Here is a 27,955-nt window from a genome sequence, read left to right as displayed (position 1 = left end):
TTAAAATGTACAGTGTTACACCCAAATGCACACACACACTTGCACACACACACACACACACAGAGGAAGGATATGTACAGTAGTGTCACAAGGAGGACGTGCTGCTGCCAAGGAATGAAGCTCAGAAGTGGGTCGAGGTGAAAAACAATGGCTCACTTTCTTCTGTAAAGGTCACTCTCTTCCCTCTGAGTTCATGACCACCCGCTCACAGCTCCACCAGCAGTGCAGATTCTGAGGTCTTACATGGGAGATTAGGCCGCAGGTCTTTGTTTTTCCAGCGCATTACACAAATGTGCCTGTTCGGAGGATTGAATCCCTGCAAGGAGAGTTGAAGACGAACACAGGTGCTGTGGAGGGGTAGGCGTGTTCTGCCACCTAGGGGTCAAACATTGCTAATGCAGGTGAGGATGAAGGATGCGACACAGAATTGTGTTTTGTTGGCAGCAGCTGTTCACTCAAAACATGCGGCCTCTACAATATGAGCCTCTGCTATTAACAGCTGTGGGCAGGGAGTGAAACGCAGACCTGGCGTTTTCCATCTCTTTAGGGCCATTTAGACAATCCTGCAGAATTAATCAATAAGATCACTGCATTATTTGGATTTATTCATACATAGCCTTTAAAAAGGAAAATACACTGGCTTACAGACTGTAAAGGGCATAGCATGGCCCACTAGCTTCAGCACCAGGTGAGTCTGAACGTCAAGTTTTGAGAGTCTACCTGTGTTCCAGGACACAATTCATTAGGCACTGAAGAGGACACTTGGAAATCGCATGAGTATGCATTAAACAGTAGGCCAACAAATAGCAACTTGTCTGCAAGCACATGTTAACCTAACACATAGCTGCTATAGCCTGTAATTCATTTAAAACGTCAAACTTACCGCTTCATGTGCCCCTTAAATTAACACTGCAACATTTGAGGATCGTGATGGACAAACATTTAGAAACATAAGCCTCTAATGCCTGCTTCATTTCCTCTCTAAGCTTTTCCGCTCCTCCTTTACTTCTTGTTTTGTTTAGTTTTGACATTTTCATGTGACCTCGCTGTTGTCGATGTCTCTAGATTGTTAACGCGACATGGGGCAAGCAAGGCCATTGGTCAAACAAATTTCCCAGCAAGCCTTTCTTCGTAATTTTTGGGAAAAGACAAACAAATTAAAGCCTACATGTTTTTTTTTATGTGGAATAAAACAGTTTTCAAGTATTCACATAGCCGAAGGCAAAATATAAAAACATTTAAAAAGAAAAAAAAGGTTGTAACTCAAAACCAACCGTAATAGTGAAGTACAAAAAGGTATGTAGTGTATATATAGCTGCTAGCTTTACCATAATTATTCAGGTGGTCATGTTTTCAATTTACATATGAATACCACCCATCTAAATACAGTTGTTTTGGGGTTTTTTCCATCTATACCCATGCATTATTCCCGGAAAGATAAACAAACAGGTCAAAAAACACATCTTGCAATGTTGGAGCTATTAAAAAAAAGATTCCTGGATCCATCCCTTTATCTGAATCCGTACCAAACGTTTAAGGGGTTTATTCTGGGCTGAGACCCATCCACCATCCAAGTTTTGTGGAAGTCATTTCAGTAGTTTTTGTGTAATCCTGATGACAAACCAACCAACAAAGAAACAGATATTGGTGAAAACATAACTTCCTTGGCAGAGGTAATAAACAGGCAAACAGCCGTGAACGAGGGGTTAAAATTAGTTTTTATTATTATTTGATAGAGCAGGAAAAAAAAAATCCAAAAAAAACAAACAAATATTACTCATACATTGTTTTCTTTTCCATTGGGGCTGCACTGCAGTTTAGCAGAGCTTCGACCACAAACAAACGGAATGGTGATATTGTTGTCAAACAGCAGCAGCAGCAGCAGGCAGTAGTCAGGACAGCACAGGGTTACACTTAGCAGGGCACAAAATCATGGGCTCGATTCCAGATTGCTTATTTTGCATCCACAAGACGCGGGCTGCTACCTTCTGCCTGTCAGGAATGTACAGACAACCTGGAACATTTCCGATGCTACTTTGAAACAGAAATACAAAATCTTGAGCGGTTTAAATTAAACTTTTGTACGCTTGTATTTCTATCAGCAAAATGTACATACTGCATTGTTGCATCGTCCTAAATGAAACCCAAATGTACAGTGATGATAGCCCAGTTAGCGAATGCAGTGCACCATCTTTTTAGTACGGAGCCTGACAATAATCAGTGAGCTCTGGATACACAAATCCAACAGGGCAGCAAGAATCCAGGTTTGAATAACATAGTGATGAGCTCATCACAGCTGTTTCAATTTGAAAACGATTAAAAATGGGACAGACACGGGATATTGACAAGATAAATCATGGGGTGGTTTGGTTTGTGTTTATAACATATTGCTTGTAAAACATCTGGATTTTTGAAAATATGCACTAATATTTTACTGCTTAAAATCAACACATCAGTGTGTAACTTTTAATTTAGTGATATTTTCCAATAGGCCACAGAAATATGTGAGTAAAGCCATCTCTAAGTAGTAGGGTAAGAGAAACCAGACCATCCCAGTGATTGAAATGAGAGAAAACAGCACGTGGTTAATAAAATGACTCAACTCCATGAGCAATGATGGGAACTCCCCTGTTTAATGTAGGACATATTGTTCACTAGCTTATCCTGTGCTGCTGCAACCTGATAAAAATGCACTAGAGCTCGTGTGAAAGGCATAGTTAGCTCAATTCAAGGACCTGACATAAATCATACACACCTTAATGTTAAAGACTAAGAAGTTCATGTCATGTGTTGCTATAGGGGTTTTTGCATAACTACATTCTGAAAGCTGTCCAGCTTCTCTCAGACCGATCGGGAGGTGAGCAGGAGCCACTGGACACACAAAAGAAAACAAATCATTTTAAAATGGAGATCCATTCAAACTTAGGGCATAAGCATATATCTTTACTAATATGACCCTATAAATAAACCCAGAGACAGTTTGTCTAGAGAAGAAAAATAATGCACCACAACCTATGACTAAAAGCAAAACGATGTCAAAAATATGACATTCCTTACACCCCCTCAGTTTAGCATGAATTCATGTTTATATCCAGAGAGGGTTCAAATAAACTAGAAACCTTCTAGCAGAAGGGATTCCATTTGGGCTCCACTAGTTCTTTGGAAGGTTTTTTTTTCTTCTCAATATTCAATAAGAATAGTCCTCCAAACATACGCTCCGTGTCTTTACATGAGTCCAGTGAAACCTTAATCTTTATTCTTCCTCTTCATCTTAGAAAAAACAAAGTATTTAAAAGTAGGCCACAACATGGAACCCAGCAGATGTAAAACCACCTCAACAGTAACATTAGCCTGTAAATTCAGACCTCGACAATAGGCCACTTCCAAAGTTATCGGGGAGCACAATATTCCAAACACAGTATATGACTTATAGAAGAAAAGACAAAATCCTAACATTCAGCCATACAAAATAATCCAACACACATCGACTTCTCTACTATACACGCTGTGAGAGAAGAGGCGGTCTGTGTGCAGATAGAGATCATTTTTACAGTCCTTTTTTTTTTTTTTATTATTCATTTTTGCAAAGCTGAAGCAGTTATCATTTCGTGGATGGTCCTCGAAGCTCAACCACAGTCCCTGTGATGAGGTCTTCCGGTATATTCGGCCACCACATGGGCCTGAGTCTGACTGGCTCAGACAGGAGAGGGGTAGGACGTAAGGCGAGTATCTTATTTTGTATAATAGTGATTATTATTCTCCCCCCCCCCCAGCCTAATCCAGAGGCAGGGGAGCTCAGGGATCTTTTCCTCTTGGTGCAACAGGGTGGGGTTCAAACAATATACAGAGAGGGAGAGGCAACGTCGCTAGAGAAGTTTTTAAAATTGTACACGCCCATGTAAACCCCAAACCTCAAAAAACAGGTACCCAAATGCTATTTGACATATTCCTTGAATCCGAGAAGCCCAAGCTGTTGTAGCACGACTCCACTTTGGGATGGAGGATTCAGGTAAGGAAGATGGTGGCAGAAATATCTGAGGAAGAGGTGAAAGAACTCTTGTATCCAACAAAAAACTAGGCTGATTCTCCCCTGCACCAATTTGGCCAGAGGCGGAGTCCATAGAAAGGATTAGAAATGATAATGAGAATGGCTGTTATTGATATTAAGAGGGGTAATAGTTATGATGTCAGTAGGGAGGAAGATTGCATTATTTCCATGTGTTGGCTGCTTGGGAGATAGAACGGGAGGGAATCATGTCCAGCAGGTACTCTCGCTGACGCTCAACAGCAGAGCTGTTCTTGTGGGCAGACAAGCTGGGGTTCACGTAGGCCATAGTCACACCTGTCAGGAAACAAACACATAGGTGGTCAGTGTACTGAAGACTGCATTATTAGACACTCAGTAATTTGGCTCGTGCAAGGAGAAGATAAAAATGAGCGAGGAAGTTTGCATCTAGCAAAGTGAGTGGAAATTTCAAAATAGTTTTCTCTATATGAGTGAAACTGCAGCGGCTAAACTTATTTGATACAAAAAAGACACAAGGGGAACAAACAAAGTCATTCTAAAATAAAAAGGTTTCAGCTTAAGAAAATGGGAAGAAAGACGTGAGGAGTGACAGCGCTAGAAAGGAATCCGCCTTAGAAAAGAGTGATTACCCCAAAGAGGAACAGAAAGGGAGAACAGGTGAGGGCGTTCTCTGCCTAACCTCGTCTCACGTTTATCTACCTGTGTTGCCGCTCTGCTTCCTCCAGGCGACCATGTTGCCCTGGTTACTGCTGCTGGCGCTGCTGCTGACCTTTGCCCCCTGGTGCAGCGGGCGTGCTGCAGCATGCTTACCTGACCTGCCGCCCAGCGCCGCTGCCGTCACTGCGTTCTGCAGCTGAGAGGAGGTGGTGAATGAGTGGGCCATACCACGAGCGCTCACTGCAGACTGGAGGCTGTGTGACAGCTGACTCTGTGTGGAGAGACAGTGAGTGGAGAAGTGTTGAGTTGGTGCAGATGTAACATGCAGATGTTTGGCTGCTGATCTTGGAAATTATGTTTTTAAACCAACAGAATCTCTCACCATTCTCACCTGCTTAATGGAGTGGTGGGCCACAGATTTGTGCTGCATGGCAGCCCTGACCTGCTTGTACTGCTGGGACACCAGCAACTCACTCTTGGACAGTGAGGAGGAGGAGGACGAGGTGGTTTTAGAGGAGGAAGAGGAGGAGGCCGCCTGCTGGAGGATACGCTGCTCAATTTCCTGCTCCTGTTGGAGTGCCTTAACAAAAGCTGCCTTCAGCCGATTGGTGTGCTCAGCCTTCAGGGCCTTCTTCTGATTGGACGACATACATTGGTCACAGAGGATGGTCCCGGCCTTCTCCTTTCTCCAGCGGGAGGTAAAGTCCGTCTTACACTGGGCGCAGGTGTATGGCTCTTTGGGAATGGAGCTGGCCATGGCGGCAGCTGGGCCCAGATTACCTGAATGAAACAGAGAGCTTCTTCAGGCTACATGTAAACATGTAAATTCAACTATTCAATATAGCTTTGCACTACAACAGCTCCAAACTGGCTAGCCGAGAGAAAAGATCTTCTCACCCCTGCCATGCATCTCCAGAAGTTTTTGCACCACTTCCTCCAACCCCAACAGGTAGATGAATTCATTATTGGCTGCTGAAGGCAGGAAGTTGAACTCGGGGGCAGGAGGTTTAGGTGGAGGGATCTCCAGCAGCGTCTTCTCCAGCTGCTTACGCAGTGCAAGCTTAGCAGCCGCCTGCCGACTGGCTGGGCTGTCATTGATGCTAGAGTTGGTCGATGCTGAAGAGCCCTTTAGGCTGGTAGGAGAGGCCTGGACACAGATGCAACAAAAACAACTTCAGCAACTACACATGAGGATGTCATTGAGAGTTAGGCTGCCTAGCAGTGGAAAAAGAGTAGCTATGAAATGGTACGTCCAGTTCCTGATATGACAGTCTTTCTCTAGATGAGTGTGCAGTGTTTGCTTGTATATTGTGTCCTCACCTGAGGGATGTTGACCATGACATTACTATTAGCCACGTTAGCCACCCGAATGAGTCCCTGCTGAATGATCCTCTGGCCCTGGACCTGGACATTGGGCACAGAAGCCCTGGGAGCCAGCAAGAGCGGAGGAGGGCCTGAACCACTGTGCTGATGCTGTTGCTGACGGAGACTGGCTATTTGCTGGGGGGTCATTGCAATAGGCTGATGGCAGCACACACAGAGGCAGACATCACAGATGCAGGAAGAGAGCAAACAAGGAGAAATTAACAAAGAGCTCAAAAAATCTAAACTTCTTCAAATGAATGGTGTCATAGCTCCTCAGACTTACCTGGGCCCCTCTGACCAGGGGTGGCATGACAATCTGAGAGTTGTGTTTGGACGGGATGTGTTGCCCACCCCGCACCAAGGGAGGAGGGATCACCGTGCCTGAGCTTCGACCTGTCACCTGTAAACACGGCAATGGAAATATTTAGTGAATGGCACAGTAGAGCTTTATAAAATTATGCTGCTAAGGCCTCAAAAGCCTCAACTCAGCTGCCTAGTTGATCCATATCCATTTTGAATGTAAAACAATGTAAATTTATACCATACATCAGCCAAGGCTCTAAAACACTAGTTGTGGCAGGTGGCAAACAGAATGTAGTAACTACCTGGAGGGGTCCTTTGCTTGATGTGATGCTACCTCTCACCAGAGGAGGAGGAGTGGCTACAGAGCCAGCCGCCTAGAAATCAACAGAGTATAATATTAGTCTATGTAGTGTTCATTAATTTGTCATTTGGAAGACAGAAAGAAAATCTAAGGGAAAAACTGAACCCTCATAAATTGCAAATTCATAAAACTAGCAGAAACTTAAGATACAACCTGATGCATCTGTAAATTCTACCTAAAAATCATGATTAACAGTTAACTCTCTCCTTAGTCTTCTGGGGTTTGTACCTTCTGAACAGTGCTCTCCTTCTGAATCTGGCTCTGTCGTAGTTTCTTCAGCAGCACCAGCTTGGCCTCCTGGAGTCTCAGTTCCTCCTTCAGCTGTTTGATGATGCGCTCCCTCTCCTCGGGAGAACTCTTCTATATACACCATATTAGATAAAAAGTAGACTTAGTAGATATACATGTAAAATGTAAAGTTGTGTCAGTCTTCACTGCTCCAAAAATGTTGTGAGAACAACAAGTTAAGGTTGTTGGTTTCCTACCATAAGTTTATCTGTGTCAGTCTTCGTGAAGGAGTGACCATTCATGAGAGGACTGGATGGCTCATTGTCTGATAACACAATCACATCATCTGGCGATGGTGGCTGTCGCTCTTTCTTAATGACACTAAGGGGAGAGCAAGAAAAGACAGAAAACAGCAATCAGTGTCATCATTCAACCAACACCCAACTCTGTTTTCTATGTCAGTCAATAATACCACCGTTACCGTCACTGTAATTTAGGTGTAGTGTTGTCGTACATCCAGTAGATGGCAGTATATAATTATGATTTCATCACCCTGCTCTAGTGCAAACGTGCACTGGGACACACAAGAAGACAAGAACCAAGAGATCAATAATGGAGTAATGGCGGCAGGGGAAGATCGCAACGACCCATTATCTCCAGCAAAAGGTAACATCAACGGACAGAGCTCCTCCTACTCTCTCCCTTCCAACAGACACAGCAAAATCAGTCACAAACAACATGAAAACAATGACCGAATTCACTACATTTTTTTGGTTCTTTGATCAGGGGAAACCGCTTAAACCTTGAAATGTTAAGTGGCTTTTCCTGAGGAGACTACGGAGAACAAAGGCGACTAGTGGCAAGCTGCAAATGCATCAATCCGGTGAGGGGTGGAGATAAGAAGTAGGGGGTGGCTGTAATTTTACGACGTGTGGTGGAAGAATAAATCTGCTTCTATCACAGCGGGGATCCTGTCAGGTCCTGAGGGTCCGCATGTTAAAAAAATTGAACTCTGAGTAGTATGCAGAACTGGTGGAGGACAAAGTAAGGTAGGGACTGTGATCTAGGACCGTGTCTGAGAGATGGAGGTTTAGGTCATAATGTGGAGTTATGCGTGCATACATGAAGTTAAAAGTTATAGAATTGTTCAGACGCTGTCGAGTGAGAGGCTTCAGGGCTTCAAAGCTTAGGCCCAGTTTACCACCCAGACAGGGCCTCACCCCTCCCCTACCTCCGTGGCGAGGCCTATGGCCTAGCCGGATCAGCACAGCCTGGGCCTCAGCTCTCCCCTCCCTCCCAGCTGCCGACACCAGAGTCACAAGCTGAGCAGAGCGGAGGTCCGCTGGAGACACTGGAGAGGGTGACAGCGAGGGGGAGGGGAATACATGGCCAGGAGCCAACCTATTGTGTACACTCTCTCTCACTCAGTCAATCACTCAGTCACTACTTCACACACCCCTCCCCCATCCTTACTTACTTGTTCATCTTTTATACCCCAACTCACTGACCCAGTTCTTCACACTCTTTCTGCACACTCCTGTCTTCAGACACGTTTCTGCGCTATCATCTGCTTCCTCTCAACAGCTGTCTAACAGCTCCCCCCAACAGACGTTGCATGCTCAGTTCAACGAGGTCAACTATATGACAACAACCATATTGTTCACGCCTACACTATAGGATGAACATTTCAGCAGACAAAGCAACCACACAAACTGAAACCAAATATTTACGGTTATTGTGTTTCTTGGCCCAGGTGCTAAGAACATACTCAAACCCTGCTAATACATTATGCTGCTACTTCCTGGAAAATACTGCCTAGATAGGTTTCATTCAAATCTAGAATGATGGCTGAGGGCCCTTGCACTTTCAGCATACTGCTATTCTAAGAAGGATTACACTCCTCAAGCTCAGCTGAAGCCTGAACAGGCAGCCGTTTTCCTCTAAATCTCTGTTTACATTCCATATATGCAATATGATAAACTATGGCAGACACAAGTAGCATTAGAGAAGAATTGAGTGCTTCATCATCCTTCACAAACAGAAAACCTAATCCAGCACCTTGACTGACTTGGTATCTGACAAAACGACAAGGACTAGCTTATGTTGCTACTACTCAATTGAGAACAGCTTACACAAGCATCAGAACACACAGCAGCCTGGTTATGTAAGGTCCAGTGTTACTGCATGCCTTGGCTTCTCAGATCATGGCTTCACGCTGACCCCAATATAGGATTGCTGAATCAGTCTTTATCATTCGGGTTCTCGATGCAACACTGCTAAGTGCCATTTTAAGCTACGTATGACAGAGCTGAGCTACAAAGAGACAACAGGCCTGCAGAATATGTGCACAAATATTTTTAAAATGTAAACACAGATTTCTAACCACTTCAGAAGAGAAGAGGGTAGTGCTTCTTCTCGGTGACACTCGGTTTATACATGAACCCATTCAAGACATGTTCAGTCCAGTTTTTGCCTTATTTTCTAGGATGGGAAATTTGGCTTGCATTTAATTCCATTCACAGTTTTACAAAGATGGTCTCCACAAAGTCTTCGGTATCCAACAATGAGGTAATCACCTCGCAGTGAGTAAGCACACAAACACATGCTGGGGGTTAATCGGGGGGCAGAGGTGACACTTATGATACACCACAAACAGAGTAGACACACTTCCAGCCTAATCACCTCTCTGTTCCACTTTAACTGCCATTACATCAGTGTGTGTATTTATTGCTCCACCAAACACGTCACATGACATCAGACATTTCTCTGTGTGGTCATGTGACACGCCCACCACCCCTCCTTCCTCCAACTGCTCCTTCCAATGTGGAAACCATGGCAACGGCCAGTTGGAACCAGTTTGTGACACATAGCCTTCATTTTGTGTGAAGTGTGAGGCAGAGTTCAGGTGCTGCTGTGGGAGAAAATGGAGCCCAGGCCTCAGGAGCCTCAAACTTTTCAAAATGGGGGCAGGCTGTCGACAACCACACGGCGACTTCCTGTATGACTCCTGTCAGACCACTCGCTAGTGCAAAGTTTGAGAAAACCGAAACTCCAATAGACACATCTCTACACACAACAAGACACTGTGCATGCATGCATGAAATCCAAGGCCTACAACACATAAATAATCCCGAAGAAGTTTTCAAACAAACTCGTACACAACAATGCAAAACACTGTGACTCACTTGTCAGCTTGTGTGAAGTCGTGCTTTCCATTCACATCCCTTTATCACATACGAGTCAACATCAGTTCAGCATAACCAAATAGAAGTAGACCAGTAAACTATTCTTTGCATTTTATACCCTCACAGATACAAACTGGTGTGTAAGGAGATTATGGTGAATTTTGTCCAGCTGGAAATACTTACAAAGGCTTTATTGTGGACAAAGTTGGCTGACTATGCAATCTTGAGGCCCAGTGTACGGGAATAGACGCAACAGTTTAAGCTAACGTGTTAATGCTATCCCTTTCATTGGTTTTCACAGACTAATGACTTTGACATTATCATGTAAGCTGAACAATATGTTCTTTATTACCAACAAGCTCTGAGCCCCTATGCATGAGCACTGCAAAACATAGCTAATATTCACTTCAAGAGTTCAGTACACAAAAAGAGGATGTGACTGCATCAAGCCCGCTGATCTTTTCCTTTGTCTCACCTTTTAGATGTGCTCATATCAACAGGCTCGTCTCCTGTCTGCACCTCCACCTTGATAGTGGCCTTCACTTCCCCGGATTTCAGGATGCTGGCTGCTACCTTGGCAGCCTGCTCGCTCTTCAGCTTGACACCCTCAGCTCCAGATCCCACTAGGGCCAGGGGAGCTGCAGCTGCATCCCCTTTCTCCAGCTTAACCCGTTTACTGTCAGTGTCCCCCGGGGACCCAGCATGAGTTGCATGGTCCCTCTCCAGAGCCCGCTTCTGGCTGCGTGTTTGACGCGCTGCCTCCTCTGACATGGCTGCTCTCACCCTGGAGAGAGAAAAGACACACACAGTTGGAAACAGTTGCAGAGTATATACAATCACAACACAGAAAACAAACAATGACAAATAGGCCAAATAAATAAACTAAAACAGTTTAGATTAAGGTGCTCTGTTACTGCAGGACACACATTGTTGAAGCTGAAGTTTTCATTAAATGAGCAAAAAGTGTAGGTTTCATCATAGCAACTCTCAATTATTTTTAAGATTGAATTATATTGTACATCACAATTAAGTATCACAATCTTTGCTTTCCACTACTGTGGAGGTTTCCATGAGTTTTGAGTGGAAAGTAAAACACACCATCTCCTTCCATGGTCAGTACATTCAAAGCCACCAGAGGATACCAAGTAATCTGATTTTGACAGAGAGAAGACAAGTACTGCTCTAGAGAGAAAGAAGCCATCCTATACGTCTTATGAAAGAAACTGTTGGTCAAGTAACCTTGGCTGAGGTACAGCAGGGACCTATTGTTGCTGCAGTAAACAATGTGGAGCGTCCATTGCAGGGAACACAGAAAGTTCTAAGTGCCTCGATTCAATTTGAAATTGAGACAATAAAACTAGACGACAGCATGGTAGGGTGTAAGCTCTTCAGTGATAACTGACCTGAAAGCAGCCTCAGAGGCAACAGAGTGACTGAGGAAGCGAAACTAAATCTACTTAGAAAATCTACAATATCACACAGTGAAGATGTCAATTAATAGGTTTGAATGGCAGACACTTTAAACAAAAGCTCTCAATCATTCCCAGCTTTTGTATGTGAGGACTAAGGTTGTGCAACCAAATCTGCACTGGTGTACTTAAATAAAATACTACGTTGGAGCAATGTCACACTATAAAATGAGAATAGACACCCAGAAATGTGTTTGCTTCACCCTGAACCCAGACATTTACTGGACCTTACAAAAGAAACCTGACAAGAGAATCCATACACATGTGTAAACACATTTTTTTAAGGAAATAATCATCCTTGAAAATGTATTGATTATACATTTTGTGATCAGGCATTAACATGAAAATTCAGTTTGATTTAGCTGATGCTTCCAGCTGTGCAAAAAGGGACAACCCTGAGGTGTATAGGCATGTCCTGTCCTACTGCCAGTGCCCCAGATGCTGACCCAAATCTCACCCATTAAGATTCTGGGAAAACCTATTACACAGCAGAAAAATAGCACCAACACTGTGCACCACTCACACCAATGTAGGCCATGCACTTATTATGGAACAGGCACTGACAATCTCTTCTTGTGTAAACATTTTATGATGTGTAATCAATATAAAAATGCATGTCTATCAGTGCAGATTTAAAGATTCTGACACGATAGCCTAATGGATGACCAATTGCACATACACCATATCTGATTTAGAAAGCTGACTCAAGGTATTTCTATAGTCCAACGTGACATCATCATCATCATCACAGCTCCACATGACCCTATCCCAAGATTACGTGTGGAGACAAACAGCGCTTCCCTGAAAACCGGTTCAAACTGGTCTGGGATTGAGAGAAGGCGCAGGTTTAACCCCTGGAGAGACGGAGAGGCAGAGGGAAGGGAGGGAGGCCACAGACACGTCCCACACAGGGAAGGAAGGAGGAGGGAGGGGGAGAAAATTATGTAGTCTTCGGACATTCCTAAACGCGTCTACCAGAGAACAGGGAGGCGGACGCATCGCTGACATGAGTCAACAGCCGCTGACACACATTAAAAGCATCCAAAACACACCTTTCATGATATTTGATACGCCTAAAATAAGATAAATACTATGACAGTATTGTTGTAAACATCCTAAAGTGTTTTCTCTGCTATATTTCAAGGCTCAAAGACTAAAAGTTAAGATCATAACCTCCGTCTGTTCTTTGAAGCATAGCTCTACAGTTCCATCAAAGGAATCCAAATGTATATAAAAAAAATTCACTACCGGCCTGTTGTCTGTAAAGCAAAGCATTAAAAGAATTGCAAACTACGATGGGAAAATGAAAGTGCTTTCAGCAATTTGAACAAATCACCGTCTTCAGTGAGGCTGCAGTTTGTTCTAACAATTCAGCCAAGTTTTATTTTTACTGCAGATAAGACACAAGAGTTGCTAGAAATAACTAAACCAACAAACGCATCAAAAATAATGCAACGCAGCTGAAACATTCAGGTCCGTGTTTGCATACGAGTGTGTGCGGCCTAATGTGCACCCTGCACTGGTACACAACAAGGACAGATGTGCCCTGGTGTACCATCCCTGGACACAAAGGCTATTTATCTGCCAGAGATGACAGCTTGTCTGTGGGTGTGTGTGTGGGTGCGTGCCCATATAACGCACACAGAGCTTATGAAACCATACTTCACCCCGTAAGATTGTAGAAATGGTGGCTGCACGTTGCTTTAGCTGTAACGCTGTAGCGGTGAACCGTATAAAGGTACAAACTGACTGTAACCCTTTGAGACAGTGTGGTATAAGACCTGCATGTTACTAGGACGGCTGTGGTTGCCAGTTCCAGGTCTTGAGACACGTGGTAACTTTTGTCCCAGAAGAGATGGATGGCATCATGAATCCAATCTTTCATGTGCTAGATGTATTGCTGCTAAGCAACAAGAAGGGAAACCAAGTAAAACGGTCCATCCATATGTTTTGATTGCGAGTGTTTTGTACCCACACAAGATGCACCGATGTGCACAGGGATGTGTCCTCGTACTCACTGTTGCATCACACTCCATCTCACTAAGCCCTCAGTTCAGGACCACCACTCACTGGAACCCATTTTGTATTCAATGCCTTGTTTTCTATATGAGCCCTGAGGGCGTGCTGTGTGATAGGTCATTCACAACCCCCGGACATGTGAAGAACAAAACTGTGGAAGATTCATCTAGAGAAGGCGTCCTAAAGCTGATATTGTTGCATAAAGAAACTGCACAGCATACGTGTGAGGAGAGGAGATAACATAGGAACAAGCAGGTATAACACAGTTACATGAGCTAACATTAATACTCATTATCTAAGACACAAAGCTACATTTTCTCTGTCCAGGTTGAGCCAGTCAAATTCAGATTGTTGGATCTCTGGGTTTGAAGACCAGTACATCTCAGGAGCAAATATTTTACAAAGCATCCTTTACTTAAACCAATACACATTGAGGGTGGACATCAGGAATTTGTACTCTTAAGGCGAGGTAAGCAACAGGGAAAATATCCTGAATCAATCAGTGCAAGCTGCCTTCCTGGCAGTTTCGATGCTCCCACAGCTGCACCAAGTGAAAACGACACTATAATCTCAAAAACAAGTCTGATTTGTCCATCATCAAGTCCATCGGAAGATGCCTGAAGGGAATTGGTACCTCGAACTTAGCTTTTTTTGGATTCAAGGATCAGTTCTGCCTATTTCTGCCCACAACATTTGAGGCTGGGCTAAAGTTCCAGGTATTTAAAAAACTGCCCGATTTCACATATACGGCTTGGCTCAACCCGGCGCAGTAAAACTGGTAATGGAAAAACAAATCAGCGCACCTCGGTTTTACTCGGCGCGGCCAAAAGTGCTAGTGGAAAACGGCACATGTCTCTTTGATAACTGCAACAACAGATATAATGATATTCACAAGTGTTGTGAAATTACTGAAATACACATTCGTAAATTGTATAAATGTTACGCGAATTAAAAAAGCATTAATACAGATTATCTGCACTTGACCTTGACTGTAGAACGCAACTGCTACTGGATTTTTTAGGCCAATACACTTCACTCAATAGGCTCATCTTTTTGGTACAAAGTTTGAAGCTTTTTGAGATAACTTATTGACTAAATGCAAATGTTTCACTGTGCCCTTTACAGCTAAACCTTGGGCCCATGAGCCACTCTTTTCTGTTAATTTTTTTACAAAATATATTGACTGACCTCACTGTGCCAAAAACGGATCACTGCACTACTCCATAAATGTGGCTTGTACCAAACCTTGAATTTTGTGGACACCAGGCTTCAACCATGGTTGCTCCGACCAGCCATCGTCCTGTGAGGAACTACTGTCAGCATGGGTGTGGTTTAGGTGTGACAACCATGAAGGTGACAAAAGTGATAAGGAACCGTTTGTTGGAAAACAAAAATGGCAGCTCCAAAAAGGGTTAGCGAGAGTACTTTTTCATTGGCTTTCCTGATGGAAAATAAGTTTTTGCTCTTCTCCCAAATGGCTTCGACCACATCACACAGTTCCTTGATTGATTGAAGTTAGCCCCAATAGACTATGATAGACAGATGGTTCACCCCATCACCTACAAAGTATGTTTTTTTTTTTAAGTGCCTGCCTTTTTCCAAACTGTTTACAAGGATACTTCTCAGATGGTTCTGTGTACCAAACCATCTGGCACGTCAGATTAACATAAACCTGTATACTTATATATACTTATCTGCATAATGTTGGTGACACACTGAACAAACAAACTCTACATTGTCAAGTGTATTGTATGCCAATGTAACAGTCAAACCTCGTGAATGAAATCTCTTTGATGTATAAATGCAATACCTACAACAGCAATGAACATAACAAGAGGAAGACAGCCAGTGATTAGTGATCTGTGTCTGTTCCTCTCAGGAGACTATGGAGGAGGAGTAGATGCATGTCCCTCTCCATTCCCTCAGAATAATAAGGCCTAAGGGCAGAGCAGATCGTAGATAGAAAAATAACAGGATGAGGGAGTAAGAGAAGATCTCTACTGCCTATTCATCTAAAAACACAAATATATGCCTTTCTCCAATCAACAGATTGAATACATTTGCATTTCTCTGTGAGGTCTAAAATCAGTCTTAAATAAATTATACAAAATCTCTCAGCTGCATGCATAGTGTGGCAGGATAAGATGCACTTGTCTGAAAGTAAAAAGAAATCTCGTGACCTGGACTGACACTACAGGTTTCATTTTCAGTCCATCTTCTATTGTGTCCAGTAGTTCATAGAGGGTGGATCAATGGCAAAGGCTCATCCCCCCCAGGTAATGTGCTAGACTCTCATCTCCTTGCTGTAATGATCTCCCAGCTGGGACTGGACCCAGGCAGCAAACACATTAACAGCCATTTAAAAAAAACTCAGGCTGTGTCCTTAGGGTTCAATGAGAGGGGATACAGCAATTATGCTGTCCAATAAAAGCAATACAACTATGGATTATTATTGCCCAATAAAAGACAGCACAGCGACAACTCTTTTTCTTGTGTGGCTAAGGGGCCTTGGCCCTCAAAATATTGAATTAATCGCTCACACTGCCAATTATCTTACTAGCAGATATGACCAGAAGATGATGATCTTAAATTCAGGATGATTACTTTCTACTCACCACCATAAATGGTTACTGCTTTCTTCATGCCATATCCTGCTTTTTTTTTTTTTTTCAATTAAAAAATCATTTCAGGCTATCAAGGGTAAAGTTCGTTTCCTTTGGGATATCGTCTAGAAAACATCAGACTACCTATGCTAATCTGTGCTCAGCAAGCTACGAGTGGGGGCAGGGACCCAGCTGAGGTGGTGCCATGGTTGGGGGAGGGAGAAGGGTGCAGAGCGCATGTGGTTAGCAGAGCCATAATCTAACTGTACCCAAGTGAAAAATACTCTTCCTTGTCTTGTCTTCTCTCTCCCTCTCTCGTTTGCTCACTCTTCGTCCTTCCCTCTACCCCTCCCTGCCTCACGCACTCACACCCGCCCCCCCTCCTCCTCAGTTGTTCTGTTGTAGGCTCGGCCAGCCCAGAGTGTGTTTGTGCGTGTGCGTGTGTGTGTGTGCCCCTACTGGTTGTGTCCCGAACGCCAAGGGTTAAGCCCCTGCCATTTTAACGCCACTGACAGATCAGACCATTAGGGTGTTACCTAACAAAATGGAAGCCTTTAACCCTGAATCTGCCAGACTGCCTCGGTGTGTACGCTCGTGTGTGTGTGTGTGAGTGTGTGTGTGTGTGTGTGTGTGTGTGTGTGTGTAAGTGAGCGAATGAGAGCCAGAGCCACACACAGTCTATGTATGTGTGCGCATGTCTCCACCTGGATTCTCCCTCAGCAACGTGACAACGACAACAGCAGTAGGTCTAGGAAGTGCAAACCACACTTTTTGTACGTGAGAACACAATGTGCACATACACATAGCCACAATAAACCATATAACAGTATAGATTTTACACACACAAGACACACACCAATGTACTCTATAACATTGAGAACTAACATACAAATAAAAAGCATTATTTTCAAAGCCAAAACCTTATCTGGATTTTGGCCAGCACACACAGACATACATGTGCAATGCATAAAACCCATTAGGTACTAGAGGTCAACCGATTAATCGGTTTGGCCGATTCTGCGAATCTGCGCTGATAGGACTTTTCACAAACTATTCTTATCGGCTGAACTTGGCTCCCATAGTTGCTGATGGATGGGCAGCCTCCACCTACCACGGGGGAGTACGTCACCATTTTGCATTGAGGATATGCTGAGTCAATCATCGTTTGAGGGCCACTTCTGCTGAAAATATCTAAATCCTCTTAATCTCCCTCTCCCTCTTAATATAAAGTAAACAAATTGACACAGACAGGCAACTGCTGTACATTAACGTTAGATATGTAGCAGCCATACATGCACGACACACTTTAATTAATGTCATTAATGTTTTTCAATGTAGACTAAGAGAGACTAGCTAGCTAGATTTTCAACTCAAATTAAAGACTGTGTCATTCACATCTCTAAAGTTACTCTATTTTACTGACTGTTCAAAGGCCGAGTTTCACTGTAACAGTAACTAACTGTAACCACCGAGAGGGTGGGCGGGACTAGGGGGAGAGAGAGAGGGCCCTAATGTTCAACAGTTCTTATAAAGTTAATAGCAAAAGATTAAATTTTGACAGTGTTACATTTAAAAAAATAAGTAATTCTAAAATATGAATATAGATGACTACGTTGTACCTGTCCAGCTTTCACCAACAAAAAATAATCTCCATTTTAATTATATACATATATATATTAAATAAATAATCGACCGATTGATCGGCTGTCTGCCTTTTCCTTCTCACAACTATCGTTATCATATCGACCTCTAATTAGTACATATCTTTAACGGCAATTTACACTATTAAGCCACCATTAACAGAGCATAACTTATTGACCATCATATGACGTAAGATCTACATCACGAAGCTCCAAAGCACCTTCACATCTCAAGTCAACCACCTCTAGTAGTTTTCTTCGGCCTCACATCACAAAATCACTGGCTTCATTCTCAACCACAAATGTTTACAAGCTATAATAAAAAGGAATCGCTAAATGTTTTAAAAAACCCTAGACAGGCTTAATCTCCAATTTCAGCCAAATTGTTTCCAAATGGTTACTTCATAATCCTGTAAAACCAGAAGCCTATACCCACATAGAGACTGGAGGGCCAGGACACACGCAGGCTGCTATCAGATTACATTTCTCAGAAATGGATGGTAGCAGGAAGTGACCAGAGTAGGAGGGAAAGACAACTTACAGGGCGCAAAGAAATGTAGCATACCAGACAAGACAACAAGGAGCTGAGCAGTTCCAATAGTCAGTGCGCACTGCTGAAGACCACAACCAGGTAAAGAAGGACACTTGCCTCATATTTCTGAGTTAGGTCAGCAATCATGACTTTCAGAAGATCCTCATAAGTAGGGGTTGATGAGGTTAGTCCGCAGCACATTAAACATTCTCAGTTATCGAGACAAAAAAGGCAGACAGCAAATTCCTACAACAACAACAACAATATCATCATCTAAGTCAATCATGCATGCAAAAATCTTGCCATGCAGGACTGATTACTAAGCATTTTCCAAGGGGACTGAAATTGTTCGAGGTCCCATGAATGGCTGTGTAAGATGGATGGCGCCATAACTTGTTAGGCTCGATTAGGCGACTGTTTAGGCAACAAGAATGCAGCTTCCATGGCAGCCATCTTTTCTATGAGGCTTCAAGTGTAATTTGTTTAATACACAACAAGTGAGCAAAACAATGATGGGGTTTCAACCTCTGAAGTTCTGAAGGTACTGGCCACCGAGTTCAGCAATTAGATGCTGAAAAATCATTTTCAAAATCCAACTCAAGTCTTATTGTAAGTATTATTATAAGTATTCATTACCATGATAATCAATGCCCACCAACTAATTTTCAGTATCACAACTGGCATAAATATTTTGAGCATACGTTGCACCTGTTTAATGTATGAATGCTGGCCCACACCTACGGAAGGATAGCCACATTAAGAAATGATGATGCTGTCCTGACAAGGATTAAAATACAATCCCTGGCACAAGTTAATTCTGTTTTAAATGGCCACACCCAGCGTCATCGATGGGTGTGGTTGAATGTTTCGTCTTTTGCACTTTTTACCACACCCAAAAGTAAAGTCATTGATGGTTACTAAATCATGTCACTTTTTGAGTAACTGGACCGAACCTAAAGCCCCAACAATCAACAGGTGTTGTTTGTTTGAGCCCAAATATTTGGTCAGAGTCTTCATCCTATGGGCTTGTGCTGTAAATGGTCTTGGTAATGTTTACATATAACAAGAACAAGTAAAAAATGGCAACAGAGGCTGAGGTGGTTTGATATGTGCAGACACTCTCATTCAGTTGATTGTGACTTTGTCTTTGTTTATATCCAGTGTTAGTATAAAAATACATATAATGCATTCCTAGCCAGGTAATTCGGAGTAGTGCGTGAATGTAGATGTAACCTTGATAGGTGCTTAACCTTAAGCTGTGTATCATCATCATAATAGGCATTCATAACATTCCCAAATGTTATCCACTGCCCCACAATGTTCACTTTACTGTTGTAAAGAAATAAAGAAATCAGAAAATATTCAGATTAAAGAGAATTTTGACCTTTATTTTTCTTGAAAAATTACTCACATCAATAAATGATTATCAAAATAGCCAGCGATTAATTTAATAGTTGACAACCAAAAGATTAATCGTTGCTGCTCTAGAGCCGATGAACAAAGCAGCTGTAGATTATGCTGCAGGAGAGGTTTGACAGGTGTATTTGAAAGTTTTACATTTTTTCTGCCATCGTCAGCATTGGAATCCATTGTTACCACCAGATATCGAGCAAAAGTTGCTGTTCTCCACAAAAGGACGAAGGTTCTGTAGAAACCTTTTAAAGTGACCTTTCAAGTGTCTTGTATCCCGTAAAGCCCGAAACTTTTAGCTATTTCATCTACTCTGGAAACAGATATAAAAAAATGAATTCATGAGGAAGACTAAAGTAGGAAGACCACAATTAAATTCTAGAGTCATTATGGTGATGTTAAAAATATGATCTGTAACGCAAGTCATTTTCCTCCTAATGCTACATGACATCAGTCTGATAATGGACTCATCCAATAAATATGGGGTAGTGTGAATGATAATGGGCTTCAGGAATGATAATCAGGTCATTTTTCCCCCTTGTAGTGTGACGTGATATAAGACAATCAATGTAGTGTGTGGAACACCTCATTTCAATACTCCGGCACAAAGATGACCATTTCACAACTATTTTTACATTTTCTCATCTCGCTTGATGCTATAAATTTCACCTGATTCTTCAAGCAGTCCCTCATTCCCAGCTGTGATTTTACAAACACGTTCTGTGTCTATAACTAACTATACACTTTCTTCTTTGCTTAGAATAAATTGAGTAAGTGACTAGCAGGCTCCAACTTCCAAAGTCAGTGTGGTTGACCCTTGTTTTGATACCTTACATTAGATCAGGCATGACTGATGAAATAAATGCACACACAATCTGCACAAATCAGCCATGTGGCAGGGAGTCAGGCAGGGCAGTTTGTCCCCTCTTGGACACATGCCTTGATGCTGCATGTATCCAAGTTGCTGGTCTGCCTGTTTGCTGATCTGAGAGTTAGAGAGTTGCCATGTCAGCACTGGCCACACAGAGGAAGCAATTGTTACAGGCAGATTGAGAAAAAACAACTTTATAAAATGTGTATTCCATAAACTGTAAATTTTCAAATAGTCTTCATTCCGATCTGATCCGCCATTTCAGGCAATACAGGTCATGTGGGTCATCACTTGGGAGCAAAGAGGCTCAATTCTCTCCCATTAACACAGTCTAAGTTAACAGTAGGCTTCTTGCGAACACAGTAAGTGCTGGTTATAGCTCTGGAGATATGAAGCTTTGATTGGCTGCAGAAGTCAATGCAACACATGCCACAACTCCCCAATTTCAAGATGTATAGATGTCTAAATAGCCAGTCAGACAGAGGCAAGCAGTAGGGCTGTGCTACAATATCAATAAGATTCAATACCGCAATATTTTTTTTCGCTATATACTGCATCGATTTCCAGCTCCTAACATTGATATATTGAAAAAAAACATGTTTTAAACAGGTTGTGAATAGCATACAACATCCACCCCTATAGACGTCGTAGTACGGCTAGTTACCGCGAATTCCAGGTGCCATTTTCATCAGAGTGAATGAGTCAGAGCAGCATGGCTGGCAAAATATGGTACATTCACATGAAATCCGGCGGTGCGGCAAAACACCACAAGCTTGTGCTGTGGTGTGGGGCTTACACCCTGTGGTCCATGTGTGTGACGTGTTGAGAACCCCCGCTTATCAGTTTGCCGAAAGGTGAAGCTGATATGTTGTTATGCTAACAGCATGGTGATCCTACTTGTGATCGTTTGTCCTCATCGATGGATTAAATGTAACAGTAAACAACAAGGATGCCAGGAAGATCATTACTGTGTGCTTTAAAGTGGGGCACAAAACCAAACTGAGTGATCACAAGTGAAACATCACTACACAGAGAAATGTCTGTTGCGTTCCCTCTGCAGCATTTGGGTATGCTAACTAACATGCCCTGCTACTGACCCGAGTTGGTGGTGCATTTTATTTGCCATGATTTGTGCTCCTATTGTGTGGTTGAAAACACCGGCTTCAGGCGTATGGTGAACACTATAGTGATAAGTACTTTTGCATATGCACTTTATTTTCATAGATCTACATTTCAGTTCACTGTGTTCACTGTTCAAACAGTGACACAAGAAATTAATACTCTGGTTATGGCAGCTACATGTCCAGTATGTGCTTTGCACAATTTACTTCTCTATAAAAGTATTTATATTGCGGTATGCATGTGAATGGCAGCTGTAAACAACACTGCTGTAACTTTAAAGTGACAAGTTGACAACTTTGAAGTGCTTCCTTCTGCTATGAACGTGCACACACATTGCATTGGCAGCTGTAGCCGTCATTTCCGGTAACATACTCGTATGACAGAGTGCACAGACACAAGATTCAGCCCTCTGCCACACCTCTGCAAGCATTGACAGGTGAGGAAATGACAGGTGGAGAGGTATTTGGGAAAAACAACACGCCTCTTAACAAACTTCACAAATTAATTTGTTTTGGGTTTTTTTTATGTAATCTACCATTCCTATCAATGCTCATCTCCAGATCAATCTGTAGCTAAAGAGGCGGCCCGGTGCAGCTGAGGATGGTAAAAGTCTCTATCTCAAGCAACAAAAGATTTAACTGTATGCTGGAAGTACAGAAGTAAAGACAGCCCTCTATACAAACATTTTTGTGTATTTGCTTGCGGGTGTTAAGCGTTTCTTGCATAAGGGGCATGGACGAGCCTTGTGACATTAACTTTTTAACTTTCAACCAGCACCGGGATGAGGTGCTGCTGATGACGGAAAATGTGCACTCAAAGGTCTCCTCACGCAACTGAACGCCTACCTCTAGCATCCAGGTGACATTAATTGTGATGGTAGCCTTGTCACGTGCACGTTTACAGGCAGGTGGTATGCAGACTCACAGCGTAGTTCGAATTCACAGCGATCAGTTCGCTATGAGCTCTGGTAAAGAGGTGCACATCAACAGTTCCTCAGACAACTGAACAGGTAGTGCAAATGTTCAGGTGCACAAATGTGTAGTGAGTTTTCTACTTGTCTCAAGTTACAATAAAGTTGTAGCATGACATGTTTGAGTTAATTTCCCTTGATTAAAATCGTGTGTCCTGCAATGTGACTATTGCAGACTGAAGGTCCATGCTGAAACGATATATTGCAGCCCTAGTGGAGGGCTATGAATCACTCTGAACTGACCATGTGTTTGGTTTTAGTGCAACTAAAATTCGAGGCAGTTAGCTTCATAACACACAACAACCAATACTTACTTTATATAGTGTATGTGCCTCCAACTATCTAAGACAGGTTGGTCGCACTGTTAACACATGTGCTTGAGTCAATATGAAGTCCAACAGGGTAAACAAGAAACTGCCTGTCAAACATTAGAGGATTCCTCTCCTCGAGCTCCGAAAATTGCCCAAGGCATTTGGGTGGGATCCTGTGGACAATATGACTACTCCTGTCTTCTGGCATCTGATGCAACGCACAGGGACGTTGACAGAACAACAGGCAGTTGTCAAATAACAAGAAAATGCATTCAGAGCTTAAAAACACTATGTAGATCAGATAAGTTGAAACACCACTATGTCAGATCATAAGTTATCATGATTGATGATCTCTGATGACAACAAAATTGTACATGGATACGCCCCTTCATACCTGTCTGATCTCCTTAAGCCTTAGATTCCACCTCGTGCTCTCTGTTCCCAAAATACATGTTTCCTGTCTGTCCCCAGAGTTAAAAGGAGTCTGCTGGCTGCTGGGTATTCTCGTATTGTGCCCCCATCCTAGGGAATAACCTCCCTGCTGACATCAGACAGTATGACTCTGTTGAGGTCTTTAAACTTAAAACTCTTTCACCCTCTGTCTGTTGTCCCACAAGCACATGAGCATCCAAGCTGTGTGCTTATCTCTCTTTCCTCCCTATTGTCTCCTTGTCCTCTCTTTTCACTCAGGCATCTCTGTACTGGACCATTGACCATCCTGGCACCTCTCTCTGTCCCCTGGCTGTCGGTACCTCATTCCAGATGTTTGAGATCTGGATCTTCATTCTCTCAGAGATTTAGCCTCTCCTCTTGTCCCTGTCTCTCTCCCTTCTGTGCATGTTGTCATTGTCTCTCCCTCTGTGTGTTTGTTTCCTTTTTACTATCTGTGTGAACAGTGTGCTTGAGTTTTGCCTCTTGTTTGTTTTTGTAGTCTGCCTTCTTTCCAGGCCTCCATGATGGAGAGGAAGATGTGTGGCTCTGGTCTGTTTTGCAACACCTGAAAGCTGCATGATGTCCTCCCAGATCCATAATCATCATAAACTTTTACAGTCTCCCTATGGTTTTATCCTTCTGATTGTCCATACTGTAATTATTTTTGTACACATGACATATATTGCATGTATGACCACTTATTTTTCCCTATTAACAAAATGACTTCTTATTAAGGATAAGCCCCTTGAGGGAAATGTGTGATATTGGCCTTATATGATCTGAACCAAAGTCCCCCAAAACATCCAATCACTTTTAAACATGTAGGAAAAGCTAGTAATTCAACAATATATAGCATAACGTAGTTAGCTCAGTGCGGCACGTACTTTGTAACACAACTCAACTACAGAACAAGAGGCCAATTTTCACTTTCACTTTTGCATCGTATTTGATAAACACGTAACAAACGCTGTCTGAATGGGCCTAACAAATCTACTTTCAATCAGTTTCCTGATGATGTCAGTGTGGCTTAAAATTAAACTTTAAAACTAAAGTAAAATGTGGGCCTCTCATATCTCATCCACACTGACAACGTCTGGCCGGTCAATTCTGGACTAACTTTGTGGTTTCACCAGGGCTCCAACTGCTCTGTTAACTGTACCTACAGTGAGCTACACAGGTACTTCTATCATCACCACTGCCAGATGTGGATGGATGAAAACAAGAAAAGCTATGTCACCATTATCAGGTCGAGCCTAAATATAGTTGTTGATCATTAGAACAGGTCAAAACAAAAAACTAAATGATAGGGAATGTTACATTTCTGTCTTGAAAAAAATGAAATGTAGTATTTAGTATTGAACAGCACAACTTGTTACACAGCACAACGAGAGAAAACACTCCTTGAGGAAGGAGTACCAACATTAATATAAAATAATAAACCTAAGACAACAATGAGGAATATACCTTTGACAAAACCTAGCAGCTCGTGGAAAATACAGATCTATCTTTGAAAAGTTTCAGTCCTGATGCAGCAGAATAAGAGTAGATCTCGAGTCATGCCTGTCTGGTTACATCACTCTCAGGAGGGTTTTTCATAAGAGGCACCACTCCTGAGGCAAATCCAAGGTCCATCATAAAATGCAAAGCGACATGTGTCCCCCATTACTAGCCAAGGGTGCCAACTGTCTGCTTGCTCTTAAAGGAGGGCACTTGCTGAGCAGAGGTAAGGATATACACACTGCCGTTAAGCTCAAACACAGCACAAAGATAGGCGAATACAAAAAGGATTTGATTTGTCCACTCAAACAACATGACCCCATGGTTCATTGCTCGTGCTAGATGCAATGTCTGTTTAAAAAAAAAAATCATCCAATGCTGTGCCCTGATTCACTACAAGGCTTAATTACTCAGATATATGTCATACATAATATATCTTACAAATGTCATCAAATGATTAATATCGAAGGAATGCGTTCAAATACTTGACTTTAACGTGAAACTGATAGTATAGTAGTTGTAGGGCATGCCCATTAGTCATGAGAATAAGACATCTCATTTCAAATATTGCGTGGTGAACATGATCTATTACATAAACAATGTTTTTTCTGTTAAAAACATAAAGTATTCGTGTTGTTGTCCATAGTCTGGCGTAGGTGATGGCTATTACTAACCCCCGTCGTGGACAGAGAGAGACACACACCCAGACGGAGGCACCACCGTCCACCATTACGCCTCCATAAAAAGGCTTTTCACGGTTGAGCTAATCTGACAAAGTTCTGAGATCAATGGCTCATAAACCCATAATCATACCCATCCACGGCTGGGAACAGCAGGCGGGTTTACAATAACCGGTGGCAATACTGGTTATGATGTTCATAAACTTTACCGACTCAACTTTGCCCAAAAGAATAGCTACCTATTTCCAACTAACCCATCAACAACAACAGGCTATCTCATGCTAACGTTAACTTGGCTTGCCAACAACAACCTGTCCATCTGTCCGGCTACAAAACCAGTGGCTAACTATCGCGAGCTAACAGCCAATTGTGGTCATCAGCGGTTACAGAGATTATATGAAAGCCGCTGAACACTGGAGCACATACACCTTCATATCTGATGATACAGATTGTGATATGTAGCTTGGATGTCGGTTCGCGTCCAAATAGCGATACACGACAGACAATGAAACCGACCCCATCTCAGGGAGCTGCTAGTGTTAATAGGCTAGCTAGCGAGCTAAGTTAGCCTGCTAACGCTAACTCCCTGGACACTCGCATGCCCAGAGAGACAGTCGCTAAATTTATTCACGAATAATGAAGCGTTAATTACATACATAAATGACAGTTTTGCGAAAGACTTCCGACGCTTCATTGTGGACAAACAAAAACAATCACTCACATTCTACTGAACTATTGCAGCATCCCAGTACAAGTTTGCCGGGGAAGTTAGTTTTATTATTCCTCGACTTTTGAGGCGGTTTGTTCCTGGCAGTCCGTGTTGGGTAGGTGTATGCGTGTAGCCGAGCGACACACAAACTGTTACCTTGCACGTTAGCTGACATCAAGCTATGCTAGCTAGCTTAACTTACGTTAGCAGAGCTAACGCCGACAGAGAAACTTCCCTTCGTCGTCATAATTTAATTGGAAATTAAAATATTGGATTAACTTAGTTGATATGATAATGAAAAACGTGAACTTACGAAGTCTAGGAGGAGCTTGACCGAGTTCCCCCGCGATTTTCAGATGTTTGATGTTAGTATTTAGCTGGCTTCGGTGTAAAAATCCCGGGGATCCCCTCTCTTCTGTCCGCTGCCACTCCGGTTGCCAGATAATGTAATGAGCCACCACAGGCGGCGTCATGCTGCGTTCACACACACCTCGGAAATGTTAAGTTCCCAACTCCTCAGACAGGAGCTACTGGAAAGACGGACTGAGGGTGCAGGGGGAGTGAAAAACAAGACAGGACAACTATTGCATGGGGACCTAAACTCCTGCATGAATCAAATTTGATTTCATTATAATGTTTACTGAATTTAATTTGATTAGATGCTTGTGTGACGATGCTGTGCTCGTGGTAGAAGCTTCCCAGTTCCTCTGTTTATTTGTATTATTTGTATTTGCTTTACTCCAAGAAAATAAACATTTATATTCCTAAATTTGCCACCGTATACTAAAACAAGCCAGGATACCATAAGGCATGATGGTAAATCTGAATATGTAGTACAGGGGCTTTCAGTATGTCATTTTTCATTATGTCCAATGAAACATACTGTTGTTTTGTTTGTTTTTTAAGCATTTTTTTGGCCTTTTTCATGACTTTTATTGACAGGACAGCTTAGGGGGGTGGCATGCGGCGAGGGGCCGCGGGTCAGACTCGAGCCCTGGGCCGCTGTGGCGAGGACGGAGCCTCTGCACATGGGTTCCCAGTCTACCAATTGAGCTACTAGGGCACACGGTCATACTTAATATAAAATGCAACCTTATCATTTGAAGGTAATAAAGTTTGACTTGGTGTATTTGCTTATGCTGGATATTTAACAGTTCAATAACCCTGCATTACATGGGACAACAGTTGAGGAGAAACAGAACAACTGGTTGCAGAGTACACATTACACTGGATCTGGCTCGCTGCCATCCCCTCAGGGCCTTCCTGTGACCACAGAGGACCCCATAGCAGCTCCAGGATCAACAGAAACAGCAGTACCAAACTTTTGCTGTTGGGAGTCCAGTGCTAAACTATCCCCTGGCACCTTCGTAAGAGACTCTGTCCCTCTCTGAAACACACTGCTATCCTCAGGGTGTACCTGGTAAGCCTGTTCCTGAAGTACACTCAAGGCACATCATGTGACATAGCAGGACTGCACAGCTCAGTAACCATGCCGGCAACTGATACGGCCACAGCTTGTGATCTGGTGCTGGTGTGGGAATTCCTGCGGTTATCCTCACTAAGT

General features: G+C 42.7%; 1 protein-coding gene across 3 annotated transcripts; it reads right to left on the bottom strand.

Annotated features, from left to right (window-relative positions):
- Window positions 1-1,700: 1,700 nt before the first annotated feature.
- Window positions 1,701-26,873, bottom strand: gatad2ab (GATA zinc finger domain containing 2Ab). Of its 3 annotated transcripts, none has more exons than XM_084355663.1 (11): window positions 26,705-26,873; window positions 10,602-10,910; window positions 7,199-7,322; window positions 6,942-7,073; window positions 6,655-6,726; window positions 6,333-6,449; window positions 6,005-6,205; window positions 5,582-5,831; window positions 5,067-5,464; window positions 4,727-4,955; window positions 1,701-4,342 (listed from the first exon to the last, which is right to left on the bottom strand). In XM_084355663.1, the coding sequence occupies exons 2-11, from the start codon at window positions 10,895-10,897 to the stop codon at window positions 4,209-4,211; spliced, it is 1,953 nt and encodes a 650-aa protein (XP_084211789.1). In that variant the 5' UTR covers window positions 10,898-10,910; window positions 26,705-26,873; the 3' UTR covers window positions 1,701-4,208. The 3 variants fall into 3 exon arrangements, with proteins under 3 accessions (XP_084211789.1, XP_084211787.1, XP_084211788.1); XM_084355661.1 differs by lacking the exon at window positions 26,705-26,873 and adding an exon at window positions 26,404-26,481; XM_084355662.1 differs by lacking the exon at window positions 26,705-26,873 and adding an exon at window positions 26,404-26,480 and having other exon boundaries at window positions 5,076-5,464.
- Window positions 26,874-27,955: the final 1,082 nt, after the last annotated feature.

This window comes from Pagrus pagrus (assembly GCF_965226575.1).
Source record: "Pagrus pagrus genome assembly, chromosome: 6".
NCBI classification, from domain to species: Eukaryota; Metazoa; Chordata; class Actinopteri; order Spariformes; family Sparidae; genus Pagrus; species Pagrus pagrus.
This window is presented reverse-complemented; position numbering and strand designations above follow the sequence as displayed.

Excerpts from the sequence above, each read along its gene's own strand:
- gatad2ab (XM_084355661.1), bottom strand. Across the intron at positions 4,956-5,066 it reads CCATTAAGCAGGTGAGAATG|AGTCAGCTGTCACACAGCCT; the intron begins GTGAGAGATTCT and ends CTCTCCACACAG. Across the intron at positions 4,343-4,726 it reads GAAGCAGAGCGGCAACACAG|GTGTGACTATGGCCTACGTG; the intron begins GTAGATAAACGT and ends GTTTCCTGACAG.